Source organism: Betta splendens, chromosome 17 (genome assembly GCF_900634795.4).
Source record: "Betta splendens chromosome 17, fBetSpl5.4, whole genome shotgun sequence".
In the NCBI taxonomy this organism is placed as follows: domain Eukaryota; kingdom Metazoa; phylum Chordata; class Actinopteri; order Anabantiformes; family Osphronemidae; genus Betta; species Betta splendens.
The window spans coordinates 9,522,920-9,546,306 of NC_040897.2; the positions used below are offsets into that span (position 1 = coordinate 9,522,920).

Below are 23,387 nucleotides of genomic sequence, written 5' to 3' on the forward strand. Positions count from 1 at the left end.
TTTTAAAGGTGCTTTTGTCTTTTCAGTTTAATCATTCACTCATGTACAAAAACAACTTCTGAAAAATAATAATGGCTGCTGGATTTCAAATGCATAATTCTCCTATGTACAAAGCGGACGATCTCATCTGTGTATTTTCATATATACAGATCATATACAGGCCGGTGCCATGTAAAGGGAGATACTACAGGCTTATTGCTTAACTAGATACGCTGCAAATTAGCTTGTACACTCTCTACATTTAAATCCTTATACGTTTTCTTACACGGTGAGCGTTACTTCACATTCTAAATGCAAACATAGGAACATTAATAAAGTGTTGCACGAACGATTACAGAAACAATGAGCCTGAGTTGGTCTGTGGTGATATCACGTAAGACGTGGTTGCATGACGCTTAATTACTTACATCCATTCAAAGGTTGTAACAAGGACATTCTCTCTCTCTCTCTTTCACTCACACACACACACACACACACACACACACACACACACACACACACACACACACAGTTTTTAGGCTTGTGGCTTATCTCTGTGCTTCATACAGTAGTTACGTTGGTCAGCGTCTCATCAGAGGCCAGACTGGGTTAAACACCACAGTGTGAGTATCAACAGGCCGCAGCCGGCGTGAGTGTGAGCGAGCGAGCGAGCTTCTTTATGTGCTCTGTACAGCGGCCAGCGTCTCCCCGCTCCTTTCGGGCCTCAGGCGGCGTTCCCTTAGCATGCGACACCGTGATGCACAGTCAAATTTACACAGGAGCGGCTCCGGCGGCGAGGCCCTTAAAGCCAAACAAGGCTACGTGTGCAGCGGAACATATGATGGTAATTACAATGTGCTTGGTTGTCTGGAGCCCCGTACGGAGCCAGGTGGACCCTCGGAAGCTGCCGTTGTCGTGATGGGACTGGATCATAGCTTACAGACGGTGGGGGGGTTGATATGGACAAATATTTGGCAGTAAAATAGAAAAGACTGAAAATGAGAGGCTGTGGACAAACTAGTGAGGATACTGTTGCTATGGATTCACCATTTACTGCATTATTACTGTTAATTTATTGCATATCAGCCAACAAATAACCAACAGGGTAAATGTTGAATCTGACCCTCTGTAGTGTCTTGGTTCACTTCCAGTGAATAGGTAGTAGTTTGATTTCATACCATCATGTGCTCATTTAAAGACGTTTCCATATCCTGTGCTTTTATCTCCATTATCTGTTCCTTTAATCCTCTCTCTCTGTTATTTGCCTATTGTTGTAGTGTAGTGCTTGGTGTAATGTGTAACGTCATGTTTACAGGATGTTGGTTTGGCATGAAGAGTCTGGACCGGATCTGCAGGTGTCAAAGGGTTTCAAACACACACGCTCACACGTTTGTCAGACAAAGCTGGTGATATTCTTCAGGGTTCTCAGGGTCAACAAATCCCATGCAACGCCTAGACCTGTGCTTTTCTCTGTAGCCAATTAACACGTCAAGAGACCGTACACTAGAACAAATGCAGCAAAGTTCCATTTACATTTACAGCGGTGTCTCGTGGCACCGCTCGTGAAATGCGACGCATGCTGGTACTGAAAATCCCATGGTGACACAACAGTGTAAAAACCATCCACATCCACGGTTTAAAAATCCCCTTTTTAGCATTGACTATATTCAAACGATCAAATTGTGGCCTACATTACCCCTAATGCAACCTGGCCGTGTCGCTTCGGAGAGTTTGGTGTGTTATGCTAACAGCTAATGTTGTATCAAGCCTCAGAGAAAAAGCCTGACTTTTTTGTGTGTTCCTTTTCTCTCACAAGATTTGTTGACACCAATAACAAACAGAATAAAACCGCTTTTATCCATCAGACTAATATCGGCTCACCTTCGGACACTTAATGTCACCGGGAGCCGCTCAACACAGGTTTCCAGGCTGGGCCCGGAGGTGAGCGTGACCTCGACAAATGTAAGAAACATCAACATTCATGATGCGACGGTATCGGCCTGATCATTGATCCTCGCCGTGGGCGGGGCTTCCCCCGTCCTCAGGCCCTAATTGGTCCTTGCTCAGAGTGGGACTGGCCTGTTCCTGCTCAGTTTCATCCGGCTCGGGGGTACGGGTCGGGGGGTCATAGTCACAGGCCAGCTCCGTTTCCTCGGTGTGGGAGGGGCTGCAGTCAAAAGTAAACTCTGATTGGTCCTCGGTGAACGAGGGGCTCTCCTGGAGCACCAACTCCGACGACTGGTTTGTGATCTCGCTGGTTTCAAACTGCAAACTGGTCTGGTCTGAGAAGTTGACCGGGATCTCTTTGTACGAGAGCTCGGGCTGGTCCTCCACGTCGGGCGGGCTGGGTTCCCGCGGCAACGACAGCCCCCGGTGGCGGATGCACAGCTTGTGCAGCTCGGTGACCTCGGACACGTTCGCGGTGTTGCCGCTGTCGCGGAAACTGGCCAGCGGGGGGCGAACCTTCACGCCAGTCACCGTCACCGAGCCCTCGATGGCCTTACGCAGCTGGACGAGCAAGGAGAGAGAGAGAGGTGGTGGGCGTACGATCACACAGTCACCCAGTAAACAAACTCACACACGCACGCACCTCTTTGAGAGAGACCACTCCCACCAGACGACCCATGCTGGTCACGTAGGCATGATCCAGGCCCAGCAGGGAGAAGATAGTGTGAGTCTGTGGAGGAGGACAGAGGGATCACGGCCTGGACTTTTAGAGCGGGGGTCCTCTGCTTTTTGGCTCAGGGCTGTGTTTGCTTTGTGCGTTTGACCTCAGCGTCTGGCATCGAGCCGCTAATTCACCTTATGCAGCGACGTCTGCTCCACCAGCTGAAATGGCGCGGGATCAATCTTGCAGTTCTTGAAGTCGACCGGCTCGTCGAGCTGCCGCTCCTCCCACTCTGCAATCTATAAAGAGAGGAGGCCGTGACACAGCGCAGCGGCCGCTCGCGCCGTCTGATCGAGCGGGTCTCACCTCCGACGGGCTCATGCAGTCCTCCACCTCCGCCGAGTCCTGAAAGACAACGCACGGGTGAGACGCGCGCCGGTCCTGTGAACGCGACAGGCGGCGGCGCGACAACCAGCGCGTGGGGAAGCACAGGAAAGACAATATGCAGCCACAGAACTGTACACGTCTGCCTGTGAATGAACCCTGGTTTACGGTTCAGTACCAGCAAACCAAAGTCACAACCAGTGACTTCAACATCTTCCTCACATTAAAACACAAAACAAACACCAATGAAGCATCTGGTTAAACAACGAAATATTGATCAACTCAACCTTAATCACTTTAAACCCAACCTCTCTCTCTCTCTCTCTCTCTCTCTCTCTCTCTCTCTCATACTCTCTCTCTCACTGCAAAGCCACTCTTGACGCTTTCGCTGGTGCACCACAAATATTTTGGTCCAGCACACACTACGTGCGTGTCGCAAGGCAACGGTTACTAAGCAACAGTCTCTAGGCGGCAGACAATCTTACCGCCATGGAGATCCTCACTCGTTTGGGCCCGGCCTTTCTTTTTTCAGGAGGAGCCGGCCCAGCCGGGCTCTTCCAGGCGAGGAGAGAAGGCATCAACACAGCACAACGTTAACACAGCATCAGTGAATGCGGACAGTTTTCACCCATGAACAGCGGCGCCGGCGCAACATCCGCTCCCGGTCTGACTTCTGCAGGGAGAAGTCGCCGCGATGCGAGCGCGATGTTGCTGAAAGGGTATAATTACTACAGCACAAATGGAGGTGAGGGCACAGAATCAGTGTGAGAGTCCCAAGGTTCACACAACACTGGAGGGTGAAGGCATTTGAGCATCTCATATTTGAGCATTTTTCTAACAGTGTTGCAGCTCATGTGTTTTCCACTTATGAATGAATCTGGGCTTGAACATCTCATGTTAGAAGAACAATTATCTTTGACAGTATAGTTTGCCCTAGTTCTGTACTGGAGCCATGACCATCACTGATACCTGCGCAATAAAACACCCTGGACACTGCATTAATAGGAATTGTCACATCTTGTGCAGCTGAGCTATAGAACTGAATCCTTGTTAGCCTTAATAGCACAGCCTGCTCTTTTCAGTGTGGGTGGATTGGACAGAAAAGCAAACAATTACACTAATTGAACATATTACACAGCAAACTGTTTTTTCCTTGGGGCCGTTGAACATGTCACACGTGGGAATAATAACAACTGAATTCCCTTAAGCTGAAGTGTCCTGGATTTGTGGGTTTTCTACGACCACCGGTCAACATCTGCCCCCCCATCGATGACGTCTCGGGGGTTTTGACACCACTTGGGTTAAAAACAATGCCGATGTGTAGGATGTTCAAAAACACCTGAGTGGCAGTGAATGTGTTGTGCGTTTTTTGGGGGGGGGGGCAAATGAATCACAGAAGTTCATAAAACAGAAAGGCATGAGCTCACAGAGGAAAGCCCCGCTGGCTGTGGGTGGACCAGGCCTGTCAGCAGCAGCAGCAGGAGGAGGAGGCGGAGAGCGCACACACACACACACACACACACACACACACACACACACACACACACACACACACACACACACACACATACTACATGCTGCACTCTCTAAGTACACTCACTCCCAGGCATACGGTATATCTATATATTATATATCTGGCCCATGTGCTCACCTCCAGCAGCTCTTTGTCCTGATCTGCACAGGAGAGAGTCTGAGAACCTTGGAGGGACACGACAAAACAGCTGGAAATTAGGATCTGGACTTCGATCGCACACCTGCGTTCGGCTGCACGAGGAGCACGTACTGTTCGGCGTCTCCGCGTCGCTGATGGCGGACACGGTCTTCAGGGCCGATTTCAGGGGCAGCTGGACGTTGGACACCACCGGGCTGAAGGAGGACGACTCCTCTGTGGAGATCTACGTGGAGAGAACATTAAACAGAGGAAGCCAGACACGAGCGGGAGCACGCACGCAGACGGGGACGAGCACGAAGCACGTGCACGGGGACAAACGGGACAGAGCAGGTGAGAGCGCAGACGACACAGACACAGAAGACACGTGTTAGTGTGAGAAAAACATAAACACAGGTTTGTAGGCACTTACCACGCGAGCTGCCCCAAAACCTCCACCTGCGCCTTTACCTACTGCCACATGCGTCACACATGCTCATCCGCTCCTGTTAGCCTAGCGCTACGGCCCCAACCCAAGCAAAGCCTCGCCCCCAGCACGGCCCTGGCGCCCCCGGACGCCTCACACCTGTTGGGTGCTCACCAGGAAGCGGACCCCTTGGCGAGCGTTGGAGTTGGCCGAGGCGTTGACGTGGGCGTGGCCGCAGGGCGAGCCGGGGGCGCTGTCGGCGGCCATGTTGGACAGGTGGTCCTGGGTGGCGTTGTCGCGGACCAGCTGGCGCAGGTAGTCCAGCCGCCGCTGGTGGCCCAGCTGGAGAGCGAGGAGAGACTGGAGCTGCAGGCGCTCGATGGAGCCCAGCAGGATCATGGTGTCTGAGGAGAGAGAGAGCGGTAGGACGCAGGGTGAAGCTGCACATTACATTACATTACAACAGGAGTCTATTGTTATTTAATTTCTCATAATTAACCCTCTTTATTTACGGTGCAGGAAGTGATTAAAGGCATTTTCGTTTTTTAATGCTTAAGCATCAACCAGCTCGCGTGCAATAAAAGGTCCTGCATTAAAAATGGTAATTAGCTCATTCATGTTTCATTTGTTCCCTACATGTGTTTCTGTTTTAAAACAACAATCAACCAAGCCTGTATTCATTTATTTCACTGGACGCTCCTACCTCTGGACTCGACCAGCGCCAGCGTTTTCAGCTGGCCCGTCAGCAGCATCTCCTGCAGGTCCCGATAGCAAGAGTTAAGAGTGATGTAGCGAACATCCCTGACCATGATGTCCTCCACGCGGATGTTGTACTTCCTGGAGAGGGAAAAGTCGAACCGAGACGGTCAGAAACAATAGAGTAACCGACCGAAAGCCAGCAGTGGAGCAGGAGCGCGGCCGGGGACTCACTCGTGGTGGCCCATGCCCAGCTCCGGCAGGTAGGGAAGCTTCTTGATGCGGATGATGGAGTCGTAGAGGGACGGCTGCAGCGCCTGGGCCACGGCGTTGGCCAGGATCACCGCGATCATCACGGGCAGGATGTGGGAGATCTGTCCCGTCAGCTCGAACACGATGACGGCCGTGGACACGGTGTGCGTGACGGCTCCAGACAGAGCTGCCGCCCCTGAGAACGAGACCAGTTTGCCATTCGTAACGTTACACATGAGGAGATGAGGCCTTAAAGCGTAGGAAAACACCCACCAACGACAGCATAGCCCCCGGGAACTATGGGATACACGCTCCCGGCAGCATGGATGCCGTCAGGGAACATGGCCGCCATGATCTCTCCAACCAGTCGGCCGAACGCGGCACCTGTTCATACGGACACAGCGACCAGTAAACTCAAGACGGGTTCGTGGCTTCACGCCGCAGGAGAAACCAGCAAAAGCTATGACGAGCACTCGCCGATGAGGAACACGGGCATGAAGGCCCCGCAGGGAACAGGCATGGTGGTGGCCACCGCCGACATCCAGAACTGAGACAAACGGAGACACGGTGATTAAAACGCCCAGACGCCAACCCGCCAACGTGCCTCCGGCGCCCGGCGGGATCACCTTCATGACGATGAAGAGGACGAGCGTGATGAAGACGTTGACCTGGGGGTGCTTCCAGCCGTGGTGGTGGCTGATGTAGTCGAACTCCTCGGCCACGCCCTGGCGACACCACGTGCGGTTGTCGAACAGGGCGACCAGGGACTCGTGCTGCGTCAGCTGACGGCCGACACGTCAAACACAACATCATTACGCTGCTCGTAAACATAGACATAGACAGAAGGTGGTTCTTCCCCGATGGCGCTCCCTTGGGGCCCAGATCCCATGAAGAGCAGCCTTAACCGCTAGCGCTAGAGGTCTGTGCAGAGCTATGGAACAGCTGGGACTATCAAACATAAGAAGCATATTTGACCTGACACGCTTTCATACTGTCAGGAGTGTGAAAGCGCTTTCTCACCTGTCCGGCCATGAACTGCCCGAAGCCCGGCGGGAACGTGAGCGTGGAGACCAGCAGGGTGACGAGCGCGGGATACACCAGACGCCTGACAGGGAGAGAGGGACTGCAGGGTCATTAATGGGTGTGCCTGTCAAACTGTACGCGGACACACATTTTCCGGCTGCTGTGGATGAAACGGCTATGAATAGCTGCCTGTGATGAGGGTGAGAAGTGACCTAATTCATGCAAGGACTTCACCTAAATATATCAGTGCTACTTGAATGCTGCTACAAGCAGTAATTTATAAAATCAACTTTAAAAAAGGGTTTATAATTCAGATTGTTATATTAAACTACTATTCCTTTAGAGTGATGGAATGTCCAATGAAGTGTGAGTGGGTTTGGAAAAACGCCGCATCAATCAGATACTTACTTCCGCAGCAAGAACTTGTTGATGATCTTCTGTTTCCTCATGCACTCCACGATCAGACGGTTCAGGTAGACGAACAGAGCGCCGCCGAAACCGCAGGCAATCCTGCAAACGCACAAAGGCCCGAACCCTGAAACACCAAACGGCAGCTCCACCTGCTTGGACTTTAGCTCCTTTGAATCAAATCTAAGCAACGTTCAAACTCGTCGCTTTGTCGAAAACGCTTGGGGCGGATGAGATCCACATACAGCCTCGATTGGCAATCGGCAGAGTAAAAAGTTAATTTCTTGCCCTGTTCATCAAGAACAAGTCAACCTTGAGCCTGTCTACAGGGGAGCGGGTGTGGAGGGCGGCTCCTCGGCAGGTTCAGTGCAGCAGCTCACCCGAGGATGGCGAAGGCCGGCAGCTCCTGAAGGTCGAAGGGGCAGTCCAGGCGGAAGCGGGTCTTAAAGAGAGCGGTGATGGTCTCTGCAGGGGAAAAAGGCCCAATGAAGAAGAAACACCCGTTAAAGTAATTATTATTCAGCACTAAGTACATGTAACGTGCTGTGTTTCGCCCCCCACCCTCCTCTTGGTTCCACACTGCCAGGACCCGGAATATGAAGGCACTGAAGGTGGCTGCGAAGAAGCCTCTCCAGTAGTTCCTCACCGCAAAAAACGTCGACGTGACCTCGATGCTGAACAGGACGCCTGGTTCAGACCAAGGAGACAACAGTTTGGGTTTTACCTCCTGACAGGGTTTGTCTCTGACAGACTCTTAGTCTGGGATCGTGTAACGCGGTGTTGTGTGTGTCAGCGCGTCCCGGTCCAGCTGGTCAGAGCCAATCAGGCAGCGTGTCAATCACATGCCAATAACAGGCTCTGCTTGTGGCCACGGGCGTTTACCGTCTTCATCAGCAGATTCTCACAGTAAACACCACTGGTTCTTAGATTTCCTGATGCTGAGACAAGTATTTTTACGTGTAATTACTGCTCCTATATTAAATTTTGAGAGGAATTTTTTTGGGATTCTGTTATAAAAATCTGATCCGGACTGAAGAATCGATCACGTGAGTGCATTCCAGCAGACAGCGACGTTAACAGGTCAAGGGGCTTGCCGGGGTGGAAGGAGGGGGTGGGGGGGTGGGGTGGGGGTCGAGTTTACTCATCTAATTAAATCCACGATTAGACATCATTCAATCAGACGCGTTGTCTTACCTCCGATAGGAGCAGCGAAGCAGCAGCCCACACCCACCGCGCAGGCGGCCGACAGCATCTCTGTGTTCCTTAACTCGTTCTGTCAGATAGACACGCGTGTGCGCGCGCACACACACACACACGCACGCACACACACACACACACACACACACACACACGACCCCAACAGGTGTCCACGCACGACGCCACAGTCACACAGCACACAACAGATGCGCTTCTCATGAATAACCAAATAAACAACTGCAGGCAGAGGCGTTGTGCTGTGAAGCTGCTGCGGTGCCACATATATGAGGCTCCATATATGAGCGGTGGGGATGTGGGGCACGCCGTAATTGAAAAAGTAGATGGAATCACGGAATGACACGTTCGCGCTGCGGCGACGGCAACGTGGATCGATGCCGCGCTGCGATGGTTCACTGAACACACTCAAACACAAGGCGGAAAAATGGAACGGCGTCAATCTATGGGCGCCGCTGGGATGGACAGCGTGGACTGTTAATGCTGATGAAGGCGGTCGGCTCGTACCTTGCTCCCCTCAAAGGGCTCTTCCTTTAGCGGTAGAAGTGGGAACAAGAGACAGACAGGTGTGAGTGGGGGGGGGGGGGGGGTGATACCTCCTCGCCAGCCTCCAGCCTGGAACGCATCCAGCTCATTATCCAAACCACACAGAATCAGACAAGCAGCGAATGAGCGTCAGCAAACACGGGCTCGATTGCACCGACTCCTCGGTTAACATTTTCCCAGACGAACGGCGGCTGCGATCACATCTTTGACCCCCCGGACTGTCTGAGGGGCATTGTCCAGGTTGAGGTCTCACATGAGTGGAGGTGAGGGTGAGTTCTGGAGAGCAGCATAAAGTCAAAGTGTTGTTTGTGTTCACTAGTTTTCTTCTTTCTACATCTTCATCTTTACTTGTGTCTTCACTGCACTTCTATTATATCTAGATCTATCTACTACATACAGCAAGAACTATATTTACATAATGTCTTTTGTCACAATGTTTAAGTCACATCAATCGGAAGTGTTCAGACCTCAATACATTTTTATTTTCTAACCGAATTAGTCAGAGATTCTAAACAAGCTGAAGTGATTTTTTTTAGCCATAAGGTTTGAAGGCCAGTGTTGATCTCAAGGTCAAGGAAGTGTCCTCAGATTATGGCTGGCTAATGAGGTCGTCTCAACCCCAAGCTGCTCCACTGGAGCACATCATTGGTCCAGGTTTTACTGGGCAGTTTCCGTGTGAGTCGTGTGTCATAACTGTGTTCATAAAATGAAATCTCCATTTAAATGGCTGTAAAAATCTGATCTGTTACATTCAGACCGGACAAAAAGGCAGCTTTTATTTTTTTCCACTGCAAAGGGTTAAATTGCATTCGAGGCTTCGCATTTATGCAGAGTTTGATCCACGGTGTAATATGATCAAGGAGGCGCCATATTGAGCAGCATGAAAACAGAGTCATAAAGATCTATCTCCAGCGACAACAGATGGTGCGACCCTCAGATCTCTGAATCGTACAGTCAGTGTGAGATTATATGAGGAGGCACTGTGCAACCTCTCACAGATGCTCGGAGGAACCAAGCACTTTTCAAATAAACTTGTAGAAGCAAAAAGAAATTGAATGAAAATCTCAAAGTGTTTCTTGGCGTTTAGTCGAGACATAATTAGCAATTGTCTTCAAGGTGACGGCACTTTCTGCATCTCTTTGCTCCGTTCTGTTTTCGTTTCTCACCATGTAGATTCCCCCAAACACGGCAGCCATGAATTTGCTGAGCAGGGCTGCACACAGACTGGCAACATGAACGAAGGGTCCCTAAGAGAGAGAGAGAGAGAGAGAGAGAGAGAGAGAGAGAGAGAGAGACATACTGTGAGGATGGAAGTAGACAGGATATGACTCAAAGCACATTTTATCGCCGAGTGGAGCATCCTGCGCTCAAGTGCACAATTAAACCCTGCTCAGATTCAATTTCAAACAACTTTCCCACGGCAGCAAATGGCAGGAAATCACCTTTTTATTTTCACAAATATGCCTCTAACGAGACTAGAAGATTATTATCTCCTCCCAACGGGAAGCTGCCGAGCAATATAGCGTGTGCAGCTGTGTGAGGGGAGAGAGTGAGGGCAACCCTGTACCTCCTTCCCCAGAGGCATCCCACTCCCCAGGGCGCAGGTGAGACCGATGACTTTAGCCACGAAGGTCTTAAACGTCAGGTACTCCTTCAGGACCACCCCCCTGAGAATCGTCTTCATCTCAGGAATCCCTGAACCTGGAAACGACAGGACGGGAGGTGCCAGGTGGGGTGATGGAGCGGCGAGGAGGGATGGGTTGAAAGAATGCAATTACAGAGAGATGGATGAGAGGAATAAATAATGAGGGACGGGTGAAATAAGTGATGGGGGGAGGGGGGGGGGGGGGGGGGGGGGGGGGGGGGGGGGGGTCAGACCATTCATATTCATATAGTTTTCTGTATTTTCTGTATGCATGTCTCATCACAGCTTTGTTTTATGGGCTTCCGTCAAACCTGACCACTTGTCCTTGAAGCACGTATGGTGCATTATTCGAATTGAATATTGTCAACATTCGGATGACGACGTCTGAATACATATGTCTAATGCGTGACTTGTCCGCGCGCGGGCGTCTTACCCACGGCCTGAGGCGACAGGATCTGCGTGAATCCCGCCGAGAATGTGATGAGCACCACGGGGTACGTGACCCAGGCGATGTACTGCAGGAGCATGTTGCTGTCCAGCCCGCCGTACATCCACTTCTGTGCTGCACACACACACGCACACACACACACACACACACACACACAGACCTTCATCTCCGTATTAATGAAGCACAGAACTGCACCATTTAACAGGCACGTCCTCCGTCTACGGAGGTTTATCTGGTGGGAGCAGCTCTGCTGTTTGTTGCCTCCTTCACCTTCTACATCTCTGCTCATGCGTGCTCGTCCTCCTTCATCATTTAGCAAATTACTTTGTTTTATAACAGACAGTATAGAGTCACAATGTGGTGACTAACCATAACAAATGTCGGCTCAATAGAAACTATAGGTGAATTGGGTTCTACTTCCTGTGTCCTCAGATTTGAGGCTATTGGAAGTATTGGAAGTGATAGGTTCTGACTCTTTCCTACCTTCTTGGCAGAAGGCGATGGCGTAGTCCATCACCCAGCTGACCAGAGCCATGAGCAGCCCCAGAAGGATGAGGAAGATCCAGTCCTCCCCGACCCGCGAGATCAGGAACTTCTGGCAGCGGGAAGCACACACTGAAGACACAGAGACAGAGGAGAAACCTGAGCACGTGAAAGGCGGCTGTCAGAGGAGGAGACGGGAGTGAATACCAGGGAGTCAAAGCATATTTCACGCAGGGAGCAATAAAATTATTGACGTTTCTCTAAACCAGCTGAGTGATGAGATGTGTGTGTGAATAGAGAACTGTATAAACACGACGAGACGAGTGGGAGACGCCGTGTACTCATAAGTCGAGAGAGAGCGGTGGAAGTGGAATACATTGAAAAAAGGCCGTTATGAGGCGAGCGAGAATACGGAGTCAAAAACAAAGCTGGGTCACCGTTATAAATTCCACCATTACGTTACAATCCATAACTCTGCGCTGGGTCGTCTAAAAGAAGCATCGCTGGACTCGTTTCCTCTCTCTCGTCTGCGGACACTGCCAAAGCCTGGAATTCACTTCAAAATCCAGAGCGTTCATAGATGTGCCCGTCTCCAGGGAGGCTAAAAATGTGCCCGGCAACATGTCCACATCCACGGCTTCCTAGAAATAAGCTGTGATTGAAATTTGTTTCTTAACTGTCCTGCTCAGAAATCGTTTAGTTTAATTCTTTAAGGAGTTGAAACCACTCTAACACGCGGTTCGGTTGATGACATTTATTGATATTTATACACGCTGCCAGACTTTCTGTCTTTCAGGTGGAAGTGTTACTGAAGTCTTCATGAAAGAAAGGCTCAAAAATGTCACAAGACACATGTCATAAAGGTATGTTTCCTTTCCCACAGCTGATCAAATGAGTGGATATGCTGTGTGTACTATAATTTATAAGTATAAGAAAGAGAAAGTCAGACATGGCAGCAGCCGATCCGGTGCCAGAATCAGGTCGGGGGGGGGGTGAGCACAACTGTGTGCATAGCAGGGCTAGATGCCCATGAGCCAGGCCACCTGCTGGATGGCAAGGGGCCAACGGAGATCAGGCACATGCGGCCGCACACGTCACATGACAAAACAAATATGAACCCATTAAAAGGTGAACCTGTGTTTTTATTGTTTTTACCCAGATCTGCATTTTTTATTTCACAGTTCAGTGGACGTCCGCATGTGAGGAGTTGGATGACATCCAAGTCACTCTCTCTCTCTCATGCACACACACACACACACAAAACACAGATATTCTACTTGGCACCTGCGGAGCCGCATGCTTCCGTGTGCATCTTGGCTCGCGCTCACATCCGCAGCCTCACTGGCGTCCACAGATGTCTTCTTTTGATCCCATAATAAAAATCCCACCCAGCAGCAGGGACGCACCTCTACTAGACCCGCCTTAAATCAGGGCGGAGGATTTTATTATAAATGCAGCAGAATCACGTGCGATTAGCGGTAGACACAAACGGGTGCAACATCAGCTCGAACGTCCGTGAGTCGGACTAAACGGAGGCTCTTCAGCTCCGCATCAGGACCAAACAGAGACTTCAGCTGCGTGCGTAGGCCGTCATGTTCGAACGCTGCGGCGCCAGCTACTGATCTGAACCCAGGCGCACACTCCTAATCCATCACCCGCAGCGCCGATGTTCCCACACAGATAGGAGAGGAAAACACTAAAACTCCCACCTCCACCCAATCCAAAAAGGTGCTCTCCTCACACGTTACCTAACAGGACAACAGCGGAGCCGGACCTAAAAATACGAACGCCCCTCCATCCGCCAGAGCACAAATCACAGCGACTGGCTCCTGATCTGAGCCTGATTGTTTTAAATGGCTTCTATTACGGGCCGGCCGCGTGTAGTGTAGCCTTCACCTGTAGTGCAATCTATCAAGCTTTAATCAGATCACCAGTCACGAGGGCAAAAAGCCCGAGATGGAGCCTGGAAAGCAGCCACGCTGGCTTCGCTTGTGCCAACACATGGGAAACCAACTCTCTCCTCTGCTGCTCAGAATGTTAACTACGTTTACGCCTTTATACATCATGTGTGGTGTTTCTGCTGGAAGCTTAAACTTCTCCATCAATAACAGGGGTTTTAATCTTATACTGAACGTCCCCAAAGTCAGAATCAGTGCAACTGGAACTACATTACCCAGAAACTACATCCCTGGTCACATTAGAGTGCATAATACCCAGTGAGAGGTTTTTATAGAATCAGCTCCAATTTAAATGTGTGTGAAGTGACCCTCTAAGAAAACAGACGACTGCTTTGCAGATTTGTAAAAGCATTCCTGATTTCTGTAACCTGCATGAATGAAGGTCAAATGAAAAACAAATCAGAACAACGGAGGGGATGTGAACACACTCAGCCGCATCAGTCTGGGGAGGACTTTCTTCTGGTGCCACTATCTTATCCGTCCTCATCTGGGAGGACGAGACGTGAAGTCATCTGGCAGCTGCGATCGGACGCGCGTGCACACAAACAGCAGCACAAAGCAAACGCGAGGCTGCCGGCGGAGGGGGCCCGTGTTTGACACCGAGGCGGTTCGTGTTTGCTGGAGGTCATTGCTCAGATCAGTCACATTTAATCTTCCCTGCAGCCTGCTGTTCCCACGTGTCAATCAGCCGCTCTCACTGTCCTCAAACCTGATGATACACACAAACACACACACACGGTTCTTTTTGCTGTTGTGCGTTAAAGACACGTACTCTGACACTTTGCACACGGGTCTTTCTCGTACTCCAGCAGGTCTGCGGCGCGGCTGCGGACGCTGGTGTTCCTCCGCATGCCGCCGCCGTCCCTCACGCCCCCGTCCCGCAGGCGGGCCGCTTCCTCCTTGGCATACACCCCCAGCTCCTGGGTGTACCGGCCATACATCTGCGAATAGAAAAGGCAGAGTACAATCTTTAGAACAGGCCCCGCGAGTGGGAGGCGGTGAGAGCAATGTCCGCGAGCAGGTTTGTTACTTAAAAATGTATGTGGTGTGGAGTCAGAGCCGGCTTCTGTAAACAGTAGCTGTAGATTTGGGAAAACGCACTGCCTGAACCCCGGGGCTTCGCATGTTTCACAGCTTTTCTCTCTTGAGCAAGAAAATCCACTCGGCTTTGACTCAACAGTCGTGTAATGACTTCTCCTCAGACAGATGAGCAGACAATGAGCTCCACCTGTCAGATCCCTGCTGATTAACTCTGCAGGGCTGCCGCGCCGTTGACTCCTAACAACGAGAGGCGGAGCAAACTGCACCAAATCAATCATGTATAAAGCCTGTGCTGCAGGTGGAGGTGCTGTTTGCTGGTGTGGAGCTCCTGAAAGTCTCAATGAAGCTGTTTAAGTGTCTGTTTGGCGTGTTGGTGCTGCTGGCTTGCGCTGTTACTGCCCAAAGTCACAGGAAGCAGCCCCTTTCTTCCCAGCAGCCTCAGCAACTGAAGGGCCCTCCATCTGAGATTCCCTTTGAAAAATGCCAGGTGGAGGACGATGACAAGATCCAGTGTGGGACTCCTGAGATCTCCGCTGAGCAGTGCGAATACATAAACTGCTGCTTCAATGAGCAGCAGTGCTACTATGGCAACGCAGGTTCAGTATCCGATGCTCCCGTGCTCTTTTAGATGTATAGCATGAAACGGCGCGTGAGGGGAACTCGTCCGTCCTTCTTCCCTGCAGTGACCCTGCAGTGCACCCGGGACGGGCAGTTCGTGGTGGTTCTGGCCCGCCGGGCCACTCTGCCCAACGTCGACGTGAACTCCGTGACGCTGCTGGAGACCGACGACCCCTCGTGTCGACCGGCGGGCGAAACCGCCGCGTTTGTCATCTTCCAGTTTCCTGTGACTGCGTGCGGTACAACCGTGAAGGTGGGTGAACTTCTTTATATATAAATCATATAAATGTGCAGTTTTAAGTGAACCCTCACGTTTGACAGGAGGACGACCGTTATGTGGAGTACCAGAACCACATGTCGTCCTCATTCGAAGTAGGAGTTGGCCCCGGGGGCTCCATCACCAGGGACAGCCATTTTGAGTGAGTTTACTGAACAGCTGGTTGTTGTTGTGGCCTGCTGTAGCCCCGCCCCCTCCCTCCTCTCCTCCTCCTCTCCTCCCGACAGGCTGCTGTTCCAGTGCAGGTACTCCAGCGCCGGCGTGCAGGCTCTCGTCTTGGAGGTGGACGACGTTCCTCCCCCGAAGCCGGCGGCTCATGCCGGACCCCTCAGGGTGGAGCTCCGCCTAGGCAGCGGGCGGTGCTACTCCAAAGGCTGCGTCACGGGTACGGGTCCCGGGAGCTGGCGTGTGGCGGACGCTCGGGTGTCGCGGTTCTGACGCGCCGTGACTTTGCTTGCAGAGGAGGCGGCGTACGGATCCTTCTACGCGCCGGGAGACTACCCGCTCACCAAGGTGCTCCGGGAACCCGTGTACGTGGAGGTGCGACTGCTGGAGCGGACCGACCCGAACATCGTCCTGACCCTGGAGCACTGCTGGGCCACGGCCAGCCCGGACCCCCTCAGCCAGCCACACTGGGACCTGCTATTTGACGGGTGTGTTAAAAATTAACGCGGCCTGAGGAAGCGCTGCATTATTCACGCCGCGTGTCGGACGCGTCTCCTCGGTGCAGGTGTCCCTATGACGAGGACCGGTTCCTGACCACGGTGGTGCCGGTGGACGACGCCTCCGGCCTCCTCTACCCCTCGCACTACAAACGTTTCATCATCCGAATGTTTGCCTTTGTGGATCCGAACACCTTTATTCCTCAGAGAGACACGGTACGGACCAGCTCGTTAACGATGATCTCGCTAATTGAATGGTGAACCGGAGTCTCCTCGTCCAAATGCCTCCTCAGGTGTTCATCCACTGCGCCACGGCGGTGTGTTACCCCACCAGCACCAGCTCCTGTGAGCGTCCGTGCCGCCGGGAACGTGAGTAGCCCTCGAAGTGCCCACAGAAAGCTGCAACCAGTGCATCGATTCCGTTTTTCATTTATTACCTTCACATCAGGCCTGATGCACACGCGCTTTCCTTCTGTTTCAGGCAGAGCAGCAGCGGTAGCGGCAGCGACCGAAGTTTCCTCCAACCGGAGGGCCGTCGTCTCGAGCCAAGAGGTCGTCGTGCAAGAGCCGAGCGTCTCGTCAAATACATGACCACTCGCTGGCAGCTGTGTGACTTTTTATTAAAAGCTCGTGCTTACAACGCTTTCTTGTCCGAGTCGCGTTTGAAGGTCGCGCGCCGCTCGTGGCTGTTTTGCTGAGGTCTGGCTGCATTTTGGAGCCCATGACGTGACCTCCTCCTGGTTTGTGCTGAGAAATCAACAAGGTTTCATTACAGTGAAGTACTGAACGTGACAGCGGATCATTCGTGCACACACTGACCAGTCGATTCGTTGAAAATGGTGCCGCACCAGCCCTGAACACAACCTGAACCTTCATCCCGCTGCTGTGGTTAAGATGAGCATCATCCTCCAGACTCTCTGCTCGTCTACTTCCTGCTCTGACGCTTTATTTTTTGATAGCGGTCTCTCTAGGTTTCTGTGTGTGTGCTACACCTTGCAACATCTCTCCTCCTCTGCTCTGTGCACCACCTCCCCTTTTGTCCTACCCCCCCCCCCCTTCATTGAGATGGGCATCACGACTCCTCCAGACTCGCTCTTTCTGCTCGCATGAGCAGGAGGTGCAGAGGGAAAAGCAGCGCAGCCGTATAGATTCCCTCTGACTGACGAGCACGGCGTGGACCATGCTGTCAGGATGCTCGTCTCCCCCCCGCGTTAACACCCCCACCCCCCACCCTCAAACCCGCTGCGAGGCGTTTAAGCAGGACGCAGCTCTAAATCACATGCACACAACAGCTCTTGCTCCTCTATAGGCAACGTGTCAGAGGGCTCGGCCGATGTAGGTTGGAAATGATTAACGCTAACAGCAGCTGCTGTGAGGACAGACGCAACCAAGTCGGCGCAGAGGAATGTAAACGGCGCTTGCCACCCCTTGAGAATTGTAATTATAGCAACTGGGTGGATTGAGAGGAAAACAGGGTGAGACATGAAGCAGGGGAAGTAAGAAAATGGAAATTTAATGAAAATGAAGCAAATGTGTGAAAGACTGGGAACCATTTGTATTTATTAAAAACAAGGCCACCATTTTCAGACATTATTATTATAGCTGTTAAGCATTAAAAATGTTCATACGGGTTTGTGGATGAAATGTTCGGCGCCCAGAAATTGCTTGTTGTTTTTGGACGTGCTCTTGTTTTAACTGGAAAAATGAGAATTATGTCCATTAAAGCCGTGACAGGAAAAGGATTTGCTGATATTAGTATTCCAGCGTTGCGTTTGGCTTTACGATGCAAAGACAACACACCCTTCACACCACAGCGCTCGGCCTAATTCCTAAAACTCACTAAGGTATTCAAACGTCCTCCCAGGCTAATTTATGCTCGTGACACGTTGTTTTATGATGATGTCTGGAGAATAAACAGGGGAAGAAAGCCGCTCGGCAAAGGCCTGTGGTCGAAATCAACCAGTAGACGTTTCAATATATGATGCACGTCTTCGTTACTGGCCTGAATCAGGCTCCCCGCGTGTGCGTGAATAACCAAATGCAGCAGCACAATCAACGGCAGCGGGTGATTAAAGGGCGACTTTGTTCTGAGCTCTCAAAGCTCAGGTACCAGTCGGATTAAAACAGTTAATAGCATGAGCCAGTGTAAACGTGGAACCCATCCACTAAATGCCTCAACAGGAACCAGGAGTGTGGTGAATATGGCTTTCTTCACATTTAATGAAAAACATCATCAAAACATAATTAAGCTTGTGTGTCGGGAGGCTGCTGGGCTATTTATCATCTCCAAGTAATATTCACATCTACGCTAATTCTACACATTTACTCTCGAACCGTCGCGTGCTCTGCGTTCCAGGACGCCCACGCGCCCAGTAATAGGCACACGCAGTCCCACCACCTGCACCAGACAAACTCGCCGTGGGAGCGCAAACGGGGTCTGTCGGCGTTTCTTTCTCGGGCCTGTGTAAAAGCAGTCGCTGGCCATCTGGAGCACGGCCCCCCGGGGGGCGGCAGGTGGGACCTGGGGGGGGGGGCAGATGACACGCAACCAGTTCACCTTCTACGTGACTTCTGCACCCGAGCGAGTGGGCGTGCCTCCCGCGTCCTCGCCGTTCCAGCCCGTTGAAGGCTCCGCCCCCCCGACACGGCGTCCATCTCGCGCTCGTGGGACGGATTCAGCTGGACGAGCGGCGGCGTCCCGGAGCCAGGGAATGTGCGGAGTCAAAGCGCGTGTGACGGGCTGAGTCACGCGTCAATCAGCCAAACGTGGCTCCCGTCCGACATCTCTTCCCTCATTCTCACAGTAATTTAGATTCATGGATTTCTCACTTAGGAATCATTCAAATTAATCCTGTGATGACTTGTTACTCACTGATTACCTTTAGATTGTGTTAAATGGTTTTATTTTGTGGTCAAAGGAGACCACACACACACACACACACACACACACACACACACACACACACACACACACACACACACACACACACACACACACACCACCATGTCTACAAATGTTCATACAGGTTTGTGGATAAAATGTTCGGGACGTGCTCGTTTTAACTGTAAAAATAAGAATTATACGCATTAAAGCCATGACGGGAAAATAAGGATTTCTTCCCAGGGCACTGCAGCATCATTTATCCACTGTGAGGAGGCACCAAGGACAAATATTTGACGTCCTAACGATGAAGGCTTGAACGTCTCTAACTTTTATCCCTGCTGCTTTTCATGAATACATATTCATGAGGTCATTTTAATCTCATCCTGTTTGTAGGGTGTAGGACGGGGGGGGAGCCATTAGTGCAGAGAGGATGATGGATGTTTCAGACCCCTTAACGGCGACGTACTGTTGGGACTGTGTGATTATTTAAAGGCATGCTGAGTATGTATTGATGAGAGCAGGGGAGTAGCAGCAGGACTGAGGCACTCGGGCTAATCTCAAACCCGGAGCCTCCGCAGACGGGACTCAAAATTGAATCAGACACGAGAGTGACGCGTTTGAGTCATGCCGCACTAATACAGGTGCTTTTAGGTGCCTGTGAGTCAGAGCTCACACACGCACACACGCACGCACGCACGCACACACACACATGTGCACACACACACACGCACACGCACGCACACACACACACACACACACACACACACACACACACACACACACACACACACACGTAGCTGTCAGGGTGAGAAGACGGCGTCACACGCTCGCCTCATACGTTCGTATAAAAGGAGGGACGGGTTCGGGGGGGATGGTGTCAGAGAGACTGAAGGATCCAGCTGAGAGAGTGACACTCGGAGTGACAGGGAGGGGCTGATTGATTTGGCAACACCGTGACACTCATCCACAGAGGTTATGCTTGAAACGGGCTTCAAATGAGCGTCACCGAACGAAGAAATGGAAAAAAAACACACACCGACGGCACCGTCTGTGGCTGTAAATACGAAGAGGCCTAAGAAATGCTGCTACACAGGAGGCGCAGGTAGTGAACCTGTAGGTATTTTCAAATACACAACTAGAAAAGAATATTTGCTGCTGCAGACTTGAGCTGCTCAGTAGTTTGTGGCCTGATTCTTCCCGGGACAAAGTCTGGAGGCCTGGAAAAACCCGAATCTCTCTCCTGTTTCAAACGGTCTTAGATTTTATTTGGGAACGAGTCCCAACCTCTCCCTTTGTTACTCTGAGATAACGCCGCCTGATGAATTCCTGCGCCGACGGCACTTTCATCCACGCGGGCACAATCGCGCGGCTCCGTGGGCGCCTCCTACCGGGAATAATTGGGGTCAACGGTGTCTTGCTCAAGGACACTTCGACATTGACTCCCCGTCCCTGCAATTAACTGACAACTGTGATCTTTATTTAACAAGAACATATTTCTACTCTGTGTCATGAGTTGCTTGAGCTTCTTTGCTGCTTCTTTGTTTAAACTTAATTAAACAATCTGAACCTCTGATGAGAAAATACATTATTTCCTCATACCCTTAAACAAACACACAATAAACTGACAGTGCAGATGTATATAACAAACTGCTACGTCAGGTTGAGTTCCTATTATTCCATCCCTGAATGCTGTTTTCAAATTGGATTAATTGAGCCGCTGTTGTTCTGTCTGTGCGGCGGCGCCTTCCGTCGTGTGCAGGTAGCGGCGCTGCGTGGAAGTGACAGGGCCAGAAATGGACTCGCGCCAGCGAGGGACCGGACAGAATGCTGAGCACGAGGAACCGGACCCCCCCCCCCCCCCCCGAAGAGACAGCGCTTCTGTGAGAGAGTGCGACAAAGGGGGACAAATGGGTCCAAAGATGTGTTAACAAGGGAAGCTGCCTTCGCCAAATGGAAATAAATAGACGGCGAAAGAGGCGCTGCAGAAAGAAAGTGATCCGGGCTTCACGTCTCTGCACCGCTGGTCTGAAGTCAGCCGCCGGCATGTGAATATCACATCACTGCAAGGACGAAGCAGATCACGATTGAGAAAACTTCCGCAATCAATAGGAGAATTTTAATTGGCCGAGCCAGCTGCGAACACCTTGTCTCGACGCGTGAACAGCAGTCCGTGTGCTCGGCTGCTGCTGCTGCTGCACCGCTCTGGGCATATTTTACACAGAGATGCTGCAGTAGTGTGACTTTTCATATTTATCACGCTCAGACGCACGGGGAAATGGATCCGGACCGGTGGGAACAGGGTCTTCTGTTGCAAGAAACAAATGCACAGCTCAGTGTAGTGGATATCAATTCTGCGGTGCTGCAGTGCCTTGTGGTGGTGGGGGTGGGTGTGTGTGTGTGTGTGGGGGGGGGGGCTCTTCCCTTCAGGTGGATGAGGACTTTGATCCCTGCAGCAGTCGAATCCTCCAGCCTCTCGCTGCCGGGAGGACGTCCGCGTCCGACATCTGCTCCGCCCCCACCCCCACCCCCACCCACACCCACACCCCCACACGCTGCAAATGCACATGCGAGGCCCACGGTACGGAGCGAACAACCCACGCTTCTGAGAGGAGAAGACACGCGCATCCACGCGGACTGTATGACACATCCAGACCTCCCACATCCCTGAAAGAGGCTCTTCTGTTGCAAAGGGCTGCAGCGCTTTAACGCCAAGTCACCAAAGCACCGTCTGTCTCCCCGCGGCGTGCAACCCCCCCCCCCCACACCCACACACACACACACACACACACACACCGACCCGCCTCTTCTGCAGTGTACCTGCTCCGTCAACCCCTCCCGGAAAAGGCTCAGGAGACCCCCCCCCCCTCCCCCTCGCCGTCCCAGCATGCACTGCACCTGACAGCCGTAGTAGAAGTCTATGATCCGTGGACCGGACCCTGGTCGCGTTCCAGGTGTCAGTCACCGCTCACACACTGGCCTCCGCCGCCCAGAATTCATTCCAGAGCTCATTCCAATTGCCCTCTTTGGGAAAATCGCTTTTATTATTCCTTTTGAATCAAGAGGACGCTTTCGAAGAAATCTCAGGGTGCCGCAGTGGCTGAAAATACAGCATCAAAGTGCGATTTGTGAGTGTACATTATTAACATATCAAATAACTGGGCTGACTCTTCACAGATGGTGATGAAATCAAGGCTATTTGCTATGTAATGATCTCCATTATTCAGCCATTAACTCATTTCTATGATTCCCACATCACAGCCGCCGTCGCTGACTGTTAAACTCCGACTGCAGCAGGAATTCGCTTTTCGTCCACGTGTTTTTTTTCGGGCAAACATCGGCCGAGGCTCCAACGCGTGTACCGAGGGGACATCTCATGGCCGTGAATGAGGCGGTTTCTGTCGCGCTTCCCGGCGGAGAACTTATCCAGAAGATCTCCTCTCTCTCTCCGCATCAGCTCCGCGTCCGGCGACGGCGCTTCTGCTCCGCCACAATCTGAGCAAACGAGCGTCTGAAAATCCTCTCCAATCTCGCCGGTGGCAAACAATGGGACACAGAGGGTCCCTTTGTCAACACGCGAGTCCAATTTTAGACCGCGGCTACAACAGCGAGGAACCGTGAGGCTGCACTTATCTGATTTACACGACTGTGGTTAATATCCATCAGTGAATGTCATTTCCAACAGGAACTCGGGTGTTTTTTTTTGTTTTTTTTTTCACCTGAGGGAAGGAATCTGATGAATCGTACACACACACACACACACACACACACACACACACACACACACACAAATCTATTTTTGGCTAATGGACTTGTATACGGGGCATGAATGATAAAGCCATTGATCTGCACGCTGTGGTCAGACGAGGGAGGGGGGAGGCAGACGGCAGTCCGCTCCTCAGGGACCCGGGCTGCCATTTTGCATTGCTATCGATCTCCACACTGAGACGCAGCGTGGCATCGATCTTCGCGCCGATACGAGCGGAAAAACACCTGTGTCACCGCCGGGGCCCGGCCGAGCTGCGCGGAGACGGACCGAGCGGCGGACGGAGGGCTAAATGAAGGAGAGGGAGGCATCGCTGCAGAGATCACGGTGGAGGGACACTAATCCTGTAACGTGGCTCCATCCATCTATCTCTCCGCCCCTTTATCTGAATGCAGACTCCCCTGTGTGCAGCGCTCCAGGCTATC

At 51.7% G+C, this 23,387-nt stretch overlaps 2 protein-coding genes across 10 annotated transcripts in view; one reads left to right on the top strand and one right to left on the bottom strand.

Moving 5' to 3' along the window:
* The window catches only part of clcn2a (chloride channel, voltage-sensitive 2a), a 26,583-nt gene continuing 3,196 nt past the window's right edge, over positions 1-23,387 (bottom strand). For 2 of the 9 annotated variants that reach the window (XM_029132294.2, XM_029132288.3), the window contains exons 2-25: positions 14,490-14,658; positions 11,760-11,891; positions 11,262-11,390; positions 10,751-10,884; positions 10,350-10,430; positions 9,145-9,168; positions 8,620-8,698; positions 7,987-8,112; positions 7,806-7,890; positions 7,426-7,527; positions 7,015-7,117; positions 6,621-6,776; positions 6,472-6,541; positions 6,268-6,378; positions 5,977-6,190; positions 5,750-5,883; positions 5,206-5,450; positions 4,755-4,866; positions 4,623-4,669; positions 3,457-3,525; positions 2,954-2,992; positions 2,782-2,886; positions 2,570-2,656; positions 1-2,487 (exon numbers count right to left, since the gene is read on the bottom strand). In XM_029132294.2, coding sequence (XP_028988127.1) covers positions 1,984-2,487; positions 2,570-2,656; positions 2,782-2,886; positions 2,954-2,992; positions 3,457-3,525; positions 4,623-4,669; positions 4,755-4,866; positions 5,206-5,450; positions 5,750-5,883; positions 5,977-6,190; positions 6,268-6,378; positions 6,472-6,541; positions 6,621-6,776; positions 7,015-7,117; positions 7,426-7,527; positions 7,806-7,890; positions 7,987-8,112; positions 8,620-8,698; positions 9,145-9,168; positions 10,350-10,430; positions 10,751-10,884; positions 11,262-11,390; positions 11,760-11,891; positions 14,490-14,658 — 3,057 coding nt within the window. In that variant the 3' untranslated portion in view covers positions 1-1,983. Of the gene's footprint in view, positions 2,488-2,569; positions 2,657-2,781; positions 2,887-2,953; positions 2,993-3,456; positions 3,526-4,622; positions 4,670-4,754; positions 4,867-5,205; positions 5,451-5,749; positions 5,884-5,976; positions 6,191-6,267; positions 6,379-6,471; positions 6,542-6,620; positions 6,777-7,014; positions 7,118-7,425; positions 7,528-7,805; positions 7,891-7,986; positions 8,113-8,619; positions 8,699-9,144; positions 9,169-10,349; positions 10,431-10,750; positions 10,885-11,261; positions 11,391-11,759; positions 11,892-14,489; positions 14,659-14,747; positions 14,981-23,387 lie in introns of those variants that run through there. The other 7 variants (XM_029132292.3, XM_029132295.3, XM_029132291.3 and 4 more) reach the window with 7 other exon arrangements.
* Positions 15,050-16,957, top strand: LOC114844735 (zona pellucida sperm-binding protein 4-like). Its single transcript, XM_029132316.3, has 8 exons — positions 15,050-15,354; positions 15,442-15,629; positions 15,698-15,795; positions 15,881-16,038; positions 16,114-16,306; positions 16,384-16,531; positions 16,609-16,684; positions 16,797-16,957. Exons 1-8 carry the CDS (start codon positions 15,099-15,101, stop codon positions 16,904-16,906), a joined length of 1,227 nt encoding a protein of 408 aa, XP_028988149.1. The 5' UTR covers positions 15,050-15,098; the 3' UTR covers positions 16,907-16,957.